General features: G+C 30.4%; 4 protein-coding genes across 4 annotated transcripts; 3 read left to right on the plus strand and 1 right to left on the minus strand.

The window, feature by feature from the left end:
* Window positions 1-3,686: 3,686 nt before the first annotated feature.
* On the minus strand, window positions 3,687-4,271 carry GO595_010345 (small GTP-binding protein; the record flags this gene model as incomplete). Its single annotated transcript, XM_067913014.1, has 1 exon — window positions 3,687-4,271. One exon carries the CDS (start codon window positions 4,269-4,271, stop codon window positions 3,687-3,689), a length of 585 nt encoding a protein of 194 aa, XP_067769083.1.
* A 793-nt stretch (window positions 4,272-5,064) lies between these two features.
* GO595_010346 (ubiquitin domain-containing protein UBFD1) lies at window positions 5,065-5,688 on the plus strand (the record flags this gene model as incomplete). The annotated part of the gene is made up of 1 exon (XM_067913015.1): window positions 5,065-5,688. The coding sequence occupies one exon, from the start codon at window positions 5,065-5,067 to the stop codon at window positions 5,686-5,688; it is 624 nt and encodes a 207-aa protein (XP_067769084.1).
* Window positions 5,689-5,893: 205 nt separating this feature from the next.
* GO595_010347 (DNA-directed RNA polymerase II subunit RPB2) lies at window positions 5,894-9,376 on the plus strand (the record flags this gene model as incomplete). The annotated part of the gene is made up of 1 exon (XM_067913016.1): window positions 5,894-9,376. The coding sequence occupies one exon, from the start codon at window positions 5,894-5,896 to the stop codon at window positions 9,374-9,376; it is 3,483 nt and encodes a 1,160-aa protein (XP_067769085.1).
* Window positions 9,377-12,029: 2,653 nt separating this feature from the next.
* Window positions 12,030-12,755, plus strand: GO595_010348 (Flavodoxin-like fold family protein; the record flags this gene model as incomplete). The annotated part of the gene is made up of 1 exon (XM_067913017.1): window positions 12,030-12,755. The coding sequence occupies one exon, from the start codon at window positions 12,030-12,032 to the stop codon at window positions 12,753-12,755; it is 726 nt and encodes a 241-aa protein (XP_067769086.1).
* Between the last annotated feature and the right edge of the window lie 120 nt (window positions 12,756-12,875).

Genomic DNA, 12,875 nt, shown 5'->3' on the forward strand with positions numbered 1-12,875 from the left:
TATATGTCTAAAGAAGAATTAGCAATCTATTTAAGGGAACATGATTTTGTAAATTATGAAGAACTTTCAAAGAATGATTGAGAACTTCATAAGAAATTAATTAGCGAAGGAAATAATCCAAATGAAATTACAAAAATAATTCGAAATGATGAAATAGAAAAACTTCAAGAAATATCATCACAAACAAATTTTGATTTTAACCAGAAAATTCGAAAATCAATTTATGAAAGATATTCATTCATTAATCAAAGAAATGTTACATTAATTGATTATGCAGCATTCTTTGGATCTATTAAATGTTTTAAATATTTACTTATGAATTCTGCTAATACCGAAAATACAGGTGGGAATGAAGAAATTATTCATTTATGTGAACAAAATCATTCATCATTTAACAATGCATATGAAGTAGCAATTATGTTTCATCAAAATGATATCTTTAAATATCTTTATGATAACAAATCAAAAGAAACCAATAATTTAGAAGAATTAGGAGTTAAATGTATTTCATATCATAACTATGAAATATTTTCATTTTTACTTAAAGAAGGAATGAAAATCAATGATGATATTATTATTGAAGCAGCAACTAATGGAAATATTTTTTTAGTTAAATATTTTCTTAAAGTGCATTCAATTCCACATGATATTTTGGTATTTTCATCTGGATCAGGAAATATTGAACTTGTTGAATACGTTATAAAACAAGAAGGAATTGATATTAATGCTAAAGATATTTATTTGTTTTATTTAAAATTTATTTCAATAATTTAGAATTTCAAAATAAAATTTGGAAATTATTTAAAATATTTTATACAGCACTTATTTTTGCATCTTTAAATGGTCATACAGAAATAGTTAAATTACTTCTTGAACAAGAAGGAATTGATATTAATGCTAAAAATATTTATTTGTTTTATTTAAAATTTATTTCAATAATTTAGAATTTCAAAATAAAATTTGGAAATTATTTAAAATATTTTATACAGCACTTATTTTTGCATCTTTAAATGGTCATACAGAAATAGTTAAATTACTTCTTGAACTAAAAGGAATTGATGTTAGTACTAAAGGTTTTTATTTGTTTTATTTGATTTTTATTTTAATAATTTTATTATATTTCAAAATAATATTTAGAAACAATTTAGATTATTTGAAACAGCATTTATGATAGCATCAGAAAATGGTAAATTAGAAGTAGTTAAATTACTTCTTGAACAAGAAGGAATTGATATTAATGCTAAAAATATTTATTTGTTTTATTTAATATTTAATTTAATAATTTTATATTTCAAAATAATATTTGGAAATTATTCAAATTATTTTGGACAGCACTTATGTTAGCATCTTCAAATGGTCATACAGAAATAGTTAAATTACTTCTTGAACAAGAAGGAATTGATGTTAATGATAAAGATAATATTTATTTTTAGAATTTAATATTTCAAAATAAAATTTGGAAATTATTTAAATTATTTAAAACAGCACTTATATTAGCATCTTATAATGGTAATAAAGAAATAGTTAAATTCCTTCTTGAACAAGAAGGAATTGATATTACTGATGAAAATATTAATTCGTTTCATTTAAAATTTATTTTAATGATTTTATATTTCCATTATATAATGGAAACAAAACAATAAACCGGTTCATTGTGCTACTATTAATTTAAAATCCAGTAATATTAACCCAGAATATAGGGGGGGGGGTAAATAAGATTGACCCCACCTATTTCGACTTCTAGTGAATAAAAAAAATTTTGTGAAGGTGACGAGATAATTTTGTGAAGGTGACGAGATAATTTTGTTTGAAATTTTGGTGGTGTCAAAAACGTCATTATATAAGTTCACAAAAATTATGGAAACATTCGAGCAAAAGTTTGTTCTCAAATTTCTCTTCCTAAGTGGTAAAGTTTACAAACCATATACATAGAACTATAGAACACGCTTCATGAAGATATTGTAAATATAAGCACAGTTAAGAGACTGTGTCAAAAATTTAATACGGGGAATTTAACATGCCTATCCAATAACATCCCCGGTGGACACAAGAGTGACTTAGTTGGACCGATTACAAAAATCCTTGAGGAATATCCATTCTCAAGTGACAAAAGCACGAAACTCAATGTAATACGATAAACTATATCAACATTTCTTAAAGATGATGTGGATTTAAAAAAATATGCCAGAAAGTGGATCCCCCATGAATTAACGGTCCAGCAGAAGGAAGAAAGGGTACAACGTTCAATTGGAATTTTAGAAATATTGAAGCAAGCTGCAAAAAAGAGTTTTATTAATATTATGACCGATGATGAGTCCTGGTTCTATTTGATATATGAAAGTCCTTATATATATGCTTCACCACCTGTAAAAGTGCCTCACCGTACCTCAATGACAATTTGTTTCAAAAAAATTATGGTAACAATGTTTTTTAATGGAAATTGTCTTCTATGCTGTGACATGCTTCCAAATGGACGTAAATATAATCAGCGGTATTTCATTGATCACATCATCCCGAAAATTCAATTAAATTCTGATGAAATAGAGGATGAACTCGACTTAGAAAATATGATATTTCATATGGACAATTGTAGAGTTCACAAAGGCAAACTTGTAACCAATAAATTGGAGAATCTAAAAGTCAAATCAATATCACACCCACCTTATTCTTCTGACATCAGCCCATGCGACTTTTGGTTATTCGGAAGAATGAAAAAATATTTAGAGGAGATAAAATATGAACATGACCTAAAAACATGCATTGTAACCTGTTGGGAAACCGTAAGTTTTGAAGAGCTTCAATATGTCTTTAGAAAATGGATGGAGAGGTTAAACTGGGTAATTGAGCACAATGGGGAATACTTTATCAAATAGATAAAAATCAGAAAAAAATCCTTTTATTGAGTGAAATCGGAGAGGGGTAATAATTTATTTACTTCTCATTATATTTTTCAAATGAGAGAATCAAAAAAATTGTACATTGTAAAATATTGCATCATTTTTTATTCGAATATTTTCCTTCCTCAACCAATCAATGAATTTTATCTAAATTCAATCCCGAGTTTATTCAATGTTTTATATAGATATATTTTGCTTTGTTTTCTGGGATTTTGTTATTATATAATGAATTTGACAAATTGAAGCTCAGCAAAATTGAAATTCAATATTGAACAGTTTGAATTCTCGATACCACTTTAATAACTGGTTGGATAAATTGAAAATCTATATTGGACAAAATGAAGTGTAAAAAGTATACTAAAATTGACGAGGTTCGTCTTTGACGCGAAACGATTGATCAAAAAAACAAGAGTTCACCACCGCATTTTGAATTTATTTTGATCACACAACGATTAAATATATCATAATTTTGAAAGTGTTTTCAATTGCGTTCGATCAAATATTTAAAATAAAATATAATTATTTCATTTAGTTATAAGAAAATTAATAATATTTATTTTTGTAAATCCTCTAAAAACCTATTGAATATCATTTTTATGAGAGAATTAATGAATTGTATAATGTGTTATAAATTTGAATTTCACTTCACTTTTATTAAATCTTTCCATATTCAAAAATTTGGTCAATAGCAATTATTTGCTGTTAAATTTATTATATTAATATAAATTTAGATTAATTGAAACAAGCGCATGAACAAAATTTTCAAAATTGGCAAATATATTTTAAGACTCAACAATTGCATTTTTTAGTTTCCTGTTTCGTAGTTAAATCAATCTCAGTTGTTGGTTGGTTAGAAACATAGATTTGATTGACAAATTGAGCAGCTGATCGGAATAACTCTTTAATTCCGGTTCCTTTACTTGATGACGTAAAAGCGTGAAGCTTTGCACCAAACCTTTTTATCATTTCTGCACCCTTTTCTTCAAGTTCTGTCCTTTCAGTATCAACTAGTAAATCAGATTTGGTAGTAACCAAAAAAATAGCGCATTCAGGGACTTCAGCGCGAACTCTCCCAATCCATATTTCAACAGAGTCAACAGATTCTTTGTCAAAGCAAACAAAAGCTATATGAGAATCACGATAAAACATATGTGAAATTGATTGGAATCGTTCTTGACCAGCTGTATCCCAAATTTGAAGTTCCACAGATACATTATTATCTAATGGAATGATTGCACTACATGATGCAGGAGCAATTGTTGGTAATGACTGTGTTTCAAAAGGATTTTCAAAAAATGCACTTACGAGACTGGTTTTTCCCACACCACTGTTTCCAACAAGGATGACCTTGAGGGAAAACTTCTTACCCGACATTTCTTAGTAAAGAAATCAACGTTATTCCATTCAAAAAGGCCACAACCGTTTATTTCAGGTTAAAGTGGTGTTTTATATCACAGTGTCCGAGCAAGACACTGTCGACCAACTTTCCCTCTTATAGATTTCTTTTAATATTGGCTATTATTAGTTCTATATATTTATTGAATTTGAACTTCTGTATTTAATCCTAAAGCCCAAAAAAGCATTTTGAAATTTTGGAGATTGCTCATAAAAAAATAAGATAACAAAATTTAGTTAGATAATTTTATTGAATAGTATGTGTATACTTATTTATTTATATTTCTTTAAATTTAGTTCAGTGGAAAATGAAAAAAATTGATTTTCTGATTTGAAACGACCGTTTATTTGGTTGACGGCGTCTTGTATGAGCTCATTCATAAACAATTAATTTATCAAGAAAATTTTGATCAAAACCTTTATGTCACTTCTCTTGTGTTCTATTTTTTATCTTGTAAAAATATTTTTCATTAATTAAGAATTCAATATAACATTTTAATAAATATTTATCTCATAAACCCTGAGACAAAAGAAGACGTTTATCAATCGTCTGTCCCAAGAAGCAATGAAACGCCATTCAGAATCCGCAAGTGTATTCTTATGCCACGTCGTAAAAAACCAATTCTTAACCCAAAGATAAATTTATTCCATTATGAAGTTTTTTGGTCATTTTTTCAATTTCAGAGGTTTATTTTTATGTTTACAAATTCTCCGAACTTTTTGAGCCGCGGGGTGAAGTGACCACATATAAGATTTTCCTCATTTTTTTTTCATGCAAGTGCATTTAAAGTTCCAAAGTTCGACACACGACATTCTCCTCCCAGAGAAAGCCGACGTGCGTTACCTTCAGGATGAGATTGCGAAACTTTTGCGTATTCCTATTCAACGACAAAAGATCATTTTCAGGGGGAAGCCATTAAACAAATCAACAGAAGAACTTTCAACACTTAATGTACCTAACGGAGCAAAACTTCTTCTCCTCGAAACTAAGGATTGTACAACAAATCAACAGAAGTCATCGCCATCAGTTTACGTATTCACTCCTCCTTCAACAAAATTGGATGAAGAAATACTTAAAATGGGTCCGCCGAAAGATGCAATCAAAAGTTTCTCGAACGTAAATTGCGAAACATTACCAAAGGAACCATTTCATATCAGAACAAAAAATGGCGACGCATTGTTGTCTTTCGAAACAGAAGCACTGTTCATAAGATGTGGTGACAGCTACGAAAGGATATTCTACAGTGATATAGTGGGATGTCGATGTATAAAATCTAATGAAAATAATTACTTTGCATTATGTATCGCTACGAAGGATGAAGCCTACGAGTTCTATTTCTTGCCTAACCAATACTTAAATGTGATTTCCAGAATTGTTCAAAGTAGAGGTTACTAATTAAAATAATAAATCAAAATATTGTTTTTTTTTTTTTTTGTTTTTCTAGAAAATCCATAACTTCAAAACAAATTTGTCTTATATAAAATCTAATTAAATTTTGGTGGAAAATATGAAAAATGTTGTCACCAAGTAAAAACTTTCAGAAAGTGCCACTTTTCGTAAAGTCAATAAAATTCGGCGGTTAATTTGGACCAAATCGTTAATGAGTTTCAATGACATCGATCCCTATAGCGACGCACTTACACAAAACGATATCTGGAAAATCGCTAGTAGCTTTTTCGCATCCAACGGCCTTGTTACTCAGCAATTACGATCATATGAATCATTGATTGATCAACAAATCGATCAAATCATCGCAGATAACGGAGAAATCGAGTTCAAGAGCAAAGACCTCGACACAGAGAAGTTACGTGCCCTTGAAGGCCAAGCCGAGGAGACTGCATCGCGTGTTTTCATTCGTTTCGGAGAAATTAACATCGTCCAGCCCACATGTAAAGAGGCTGGCGAGAATGAGAGTTCTCTTATGTTTCCAATGACAGCACGTTTGCGTCAACTTACGTATGCGATTACGTTATGTTGTGATATTGAAACAACGATCATATCAATCGATGGACCCGAAAGTGAACCAACAGAGAAGTCATTCGTTGATGGCAAAGTTCAGCTAGCGAAAATCCCAGTTATGGTACGATCCAAATATTGTCATCTTCATAACTCCGAGTCAGCACTTAACGAGTGTGAGTTTGACCCCGGAGGTTACTTCATCATCAAAGGCTCCGAGAAAGTCATCATCGGACAAGAGCATATGGTTATCAATAAGCCAATTGTATATTCTCGTAAGTCATTACCTAAGTATGACTACTTGGCAGAGATTCGTTCGCAGCCATTAATATGCGGAGACATCAGTCAGAAGTTCCAACTCGCGTTATTAGCTCCATCTGCATCGAATCCAAATCGTCCAATTCATGCGAAGCTTCCAAAGATGGAGAAAGAAGTTCCATTGATGATATTGTTCAGAGCTTTTGGTATTGTTTCTGATGAAGAAATCTTGTCACACATTTGTTATGATTTGGAAGATTCCGAATTTATGGATATGTTACGTCCTACGATTGAAGAGTCATCATCAATTCATGACGAAAGTATTGCGTTAGATTTCATTGGTAAGAGATCGACAGTTGCAGGTGTTGAGAAAGAACGTCGATCGAAGAAAGCGCGAGAAATATTGGATCAATATGTGTTACCACATTTAGGGCAAAAGGAAACGGATATCACCAAGAAAGCGTTCTACATTGGATATATGACACATCAATTAATACAAACAGCATTAAAACGTCGTGATGAAGATGACCGCGATCATTATAGTAATAAGCGTTTGGATTTAGCCGGGCCATTAATTGCGAGTTTGTTTGCAAACTTATTTCGATCAATGCGTGATACATTACGAAAGAATATTAAGCGCTCTGCTAAAGCAGATTTTAGTAACATTAATATTCCACAACAAATTAATGAATCTGAACGAAGTACAAACATTACAAAAGGATTAGAATATTGTATAGCAACTGGTAATTGGAATGCACGACGTGAAGTAGGAGGAGCTAAAGTAGGTGTATCACAAGCATTAAATCGTTTGACTTATATGGCGACATTATCTAACTTAAGAAGAACTAATACACCTATTGGTAAAGATGCAAAACTTACAAAGCCACGTTTCTTACATAATACACATTGGGGGTATATATGTCCAGTCGAAACACCAGAAGGTCAAGCATGTGGATTAGTTAAGAATCTCGCATTATTAACTTCAATTACTGTTGATCGAGGAGAGAATGAAATTGCAAAGATTACAAATATGTTAGATGATATCGGTATTCGACGTATTGAAGAAGCTACTACAGCACATATTAATCGTTCAACAAAGATTTTTGTTAATGGTGCATGGTATGGAGTATATACAGAACCTAATGAAATTGTCCGTGAATTATTAGAAAGGAGAAGACAAATTGATATTTCTAGTGATGTATCTATTGTTCATAATATTGCAGATCAAGAAATTTATATTTGGTGTGATGGAGGTCGAGTTTCTAGACCATTATTAATTGTAGAAGATAATCAATTACGATTAAAACATAGTATGATGGATCAATTAAATGATTGGGAAGATTTCTTAGCACATGGATTCATTGAATATCTTGATATTGATGAAGAAGAAAATCAAATGATTGCAATGACACAAAAGAAATTACAAAAGGCATTTAAACCTAATGCTTATTCTAAGACTTATACACATTGTGAAATTCATCCTGCATTAGTATTAGGTGTTTGTGGTTCAATTATACCTTTCCCTGATCATAATCAAAGCCCTAGAAATACTTATCAATGTGCTATGGGTAAACAAGCATTAGGTTTATATTCAACGAACTTCCAAGTTAGAATGGATTCTTCTTCACATGTTTTATGGTATCCTCAAAAACCTCTTGTAACTACTCGATCAATGCAATATTTACATTTTAAAGAATTACCTGCAGGTATTAATTGTTGTGTAGCTATAGCTTGTTATACAGGTTATAATCAAGAAGATTCTTTAATGTTAAATCAATCTTCAATTGATCGAGGATTATTTAGATCATTTTATTATAGAACTTATAAAGATGTTGCTACTGATGGTCAACAATTTAGAATCCCTACAACTGATTTTTGTAGATCTATACGTAATGAAGATCATTCTCATATTGATGAAGATGGTATAGCTATTATAGGGAAACATGTTAGTGGTGAAGATATAATTATCGGTAAAACTGTTCAAGATAAATCTGATTTAAGTGGTAATACTTGTAAAGATGAATCAACTGAAATTAGACTTGGTGAAAAAGGTATCATCGATTTAGTTATGAGATCAAGGAAACTAAATGGTGATGATTTAGTTAAAGTTCGTTCAAGAACTATACGTATTCCAAGAGTTGGTGATAAGTTTTCTTCTCGTCATGGTCAAAAAGGTGTTTGTGGTATGACTTATCGACAAGAAGATATGCCTTTCACTAGAGAAGGTATAGTTCCAGATATTATTATGAATCCGCATGCTATACCTTCTCGAATGACTATTGGTCAATTAATGGAATGTTTACTTGGTAAAGTCGCAGCATTAAAAGGTATTGAAGGTGATTCAACTCCATTTTCAACTGTTAAAGTGGAAGAAATTGCTTCAGAATTACAAAGTTTGGGTTATGAAAGATATGGTAATGAAATATTTACAAATGGTAGAACTGGTAAAAGATTAAGGGCTAAATTATTCTTCGGACCAACTTATTATCAAAGATTAAAACATATGGTTTTGGATAAAGTTCATGGGAGAGCTAGAGGACCAAAGAATCAATTGTTAAGACAACCTCTTGAAGGTAGAAGTAGAAATGGTGGTTTAAGATTCGGTGAAATGGAAAGAGATTGCTTGATAGCTCATGGTGTGGCAGCTTTATTAAGAGATAGATTATTAGAAAATTCAGATAGATATACTGTTTGTGTTTGTAGAAGATGTGGGTTAATTGCCATTGAAACTCCTGAAAAAAGAAGATCTTGTAAAGGCTGTAAAGAAAATGCAGAGTTCGCAATTGTAGAAATGCCTTATGCATTTAAATTAGTTTTACAAGAATTAATGTCAATGTGCATTGCTCCAAGATTAAAATTAACTGATTAAAATAAAAAAAATTTGATTTTAAAATTATGTTTTGATGTGTGACACTTTTGGGTTGATGTGTTTTATATAACGTATTTAAATTATGGAAAATGATATCGAAAATGCTTTTAAGGCTTGTGAAGAAAGAAAAATTGATATTCTACGCGATGTCGTACCTCAAGTAATTGACCCTAATATAAAAATAGATTTGTTCATTTTTTATTTATATGGGATAAAAATGGAATAAAAATTGTAAAGGCAAATTTACTTCATGTAGCAGCTTTTTCGGGATCTGATGATTGCGTAAAATACTTGGTTCAATGTGGTGCTGATGTTTCAATTTTAGATATTCATTTGAATTTTTTGATATTTCTTAAAAAATTATGAAAGAATTGGTTTAGTGTTTTTAGAACGCCTTTGCACTTTGCAGTAATTACAGGGAATAATAAAATCGTTAAATTTCTTTTAGAAAAAGGTGCTGATCCAAATTGTAGAGATATTATTTCATTTTTATATTTCATGTAATTTTAACAAATTTGGCGTTTTTGTAATAATTAATGGACTCCATTACATAGAGCAGCATTATGGAATTATACAAATATCATATCTTTACTAATTGATAAAGGAGCAAATGTGAATGCAACAGATGAAAATAATCTTTACCTAAATTTGATTGGACACCATTACATGTTGCTGTAAAATGGAATCGAATAGAATCTGTTGAACTACTTATTGAACAAAAAGCTGATGTAAGTATTAAGGTTTGATCTATTCTTTGAATGATGTTTGTGTGGCGATTTTTCTGTTTATTTTTTTATATTTGGTGATCTTATTTTATTTATAAATTACCACTTCACATAGCACAAATGTTGCATTTACCAAAGATGTCGAACATACTTCGTAAAGCTCAAGGTGAACAAGCAATTAGAACTGCATTACTAGAATATGAATAAATAATTATTTTTATGAAACAAAATTCCTTGGATTTATATAGCAAAACAAATGTTGTTTTAAAGTTTTATACATAATGATATGCAAAAATTCTAGGATTTTTAAGGAATTTTAGAAAGAATACGTTAAAAATATTTTCATGTTCAAGGCAGAAAAGACTATAACTGATCCAAAAATAACACGACATTGTAATTATGGAACATTTGTTTCTAGAGTTGATAAAAGATCAATTAATTTTACCGGATTAGCAATTCATTCAAATCCATCACCTGCATTTTCTCCAAAAAAAAGATCTCCACCAAAACACTTCCCAAAATCAAGCTTTCACATTCAAGTAGAAAAGGAATTAGAAGAAAGAAACAAACAACAAAAGCAAATGGAAAAAAATTTAGCAGCAAAAAAAGCATATGCAAAAGAGTTAAATAAAAGACTAAAAACATACCAAAGCAATAGAGCATTTCTAACATCAGGATATAAACTTTGTTCAAACTTGGAGATAATTGATATCCCACCTGATTATGAGCAAATGGCTTTATTCAGATATTGTTTTTTAAATGATGAAACAAACGAAAGCGTATTATCTGATATGTAACACATATTTTTTATATATTTTTGTAATAAATTGTTTTTAATTTTTCATTATTTTAATTTACTTAATGAGAAATTTGTCATACTGTAGTTGAATCTAATAGAAAAGAAATATTGTTCTATATGAAAAATAAAAATGTAATTAAATAGAAGAATTTTACAATTATATGAAAGATATGTCACATAACATGTCCTTGTAATGCCAACACAAGAACCATTTTTTACAAAATATTTTCCAACTTTATTTATACTTGGAATCGGTCTTTCGCTTGGCTTTTGTGACTTCTTTTTTTTCTACCCTCATATATTCGAAGTTACAGATAATAAGATATTATATGCATTGAATTTCATAATTTCCTTTTTATTCCTTTGCCTTTGGATTTGGTGCTGGATTGCTACTGCAGCTAATGATGCAGGAAGTGTTAAAGGCTTTCTTAAATCACGTCAATTATTAAGCGATATTCAAGATGGCTTTATACCAGAGTCACTTCGCCATCTTCAGATTTGTCCAGAATGTATGCTTCCTAAGCCTCCTCATGCAAAACATTGCGATATATGCGGAACATGTCAACTCAGATATGATCATCATTGCGGTGTTTTTGGCAATTGTATAGCAGATAAAAATTTCAAGTCATTTATACTCAGCTTTTGGTACGGTGCATTATTTTGTTTTTCCATCGTCCCATCATCAGTCGAAATTTATAAAATGCCCAAATACAAACATAAAACCCTCCATGTACTCTCAATTATACTTCTCTTATATGGAGGGATTTTAGGAGTTTTCTTAATATATTCAATGTTTAGTTTTTTAATTGGCAATTTAGAAACATTTTCAGTTGCATATAGATTCGATAAAAACAATCCAAAAAAGAGGTTCAGGATGTTGTTTAAGACTTTTGGAAATCATTGGTATGAATATTTTATACCCACACAAAAATATTCAAAATATGGATGGCCTGGTGTTATTTGGGACCAGGGAGAATATTTATTGTAATTAAAATAGAAATATTTGGTTTTAATTTTTTTTAGCGCTCAAAAATTTTTCTATGATTTTTGAGTCAAATTTTATCGTCATATATTCAAATTTTATTGTCATCCATTCAATTTATTCAACAATTTCATTTCACTTTTAAAAATGCCTAAATACCTTCTAATCATTGCAAATGCTTGCCCTGGGAATACATCACACTCTCATCGTCTAGCTGAAGCATCAAAGGAAGTTCTTACAGCAGCTGGAAATGAAGTAAAGATTGTTGATCTCATTAAAGTTGGATTTGGTGTTACAGCATCACAAGATGATTTCCTTGATAAGGGTGGCGATCCATTTGATTATGCAGCAGCACAAACTCCATCAAATCTTTGTGAAGCAATCATTGAACAACAAAAACTTATAGAATGGTGCACACACATCATAGTTTTTGCACCTGTTTGGTACTATCGCATTCCATCATGCTTCCAAGCATGGCAAGAACGTGTTTGGACTAAAGGTTGGGCATATAGCAAACCGGTTGAAACACTTGGAACATATGGAAAGAAGGCAATGTTCGTTCTTACTGCTGGCGCAGGCGAATCTTATTATACACATGGAAATTCTCTCACAAGTATTGATGGGTTAATGTATTTTTATACATTTTCAATGGCAAGGTGTGGAATGACTGTGTATGAGACACAACTTCTTGGCAATGTATCATACAAAAACGAGGAAACATTTGCTCATCAACTTGAGTTATGGAAGAAAGCTGTGCTCAAGATGGAAAAGAGGAAGATACTTCCTCATGACAAAGTGGTTGAAGGAAAAGATAATGTGCAAATATTTGCAGAATTCCCTGTCTTCCCACTTGAACAAGCAGCTGAACTCTAAACAAAATTCTATGTCATAATTTTTAGTGTTAAACTATCAGATTTATATAAATAATATGAATACATCGAACAATGGAACAAATCATTAATAAAATTATGTTTTTGATGAAAATCATATGAA

The sequence above is a fragment of the Histomonas meleagridis genome (genome assembly GCF_020186115.1).
Source record: "Histomonas meleagridis strain 2922-C6/04-10x chromosome Unknown scaffold_61, whole genome shotgun sequence".
NCBI classification, from domain to species: Eukaryota; Parabasalia; order Tritrichomonadida; family Dientamoebidae; genus Histomonas; species Histomonas meleagridis.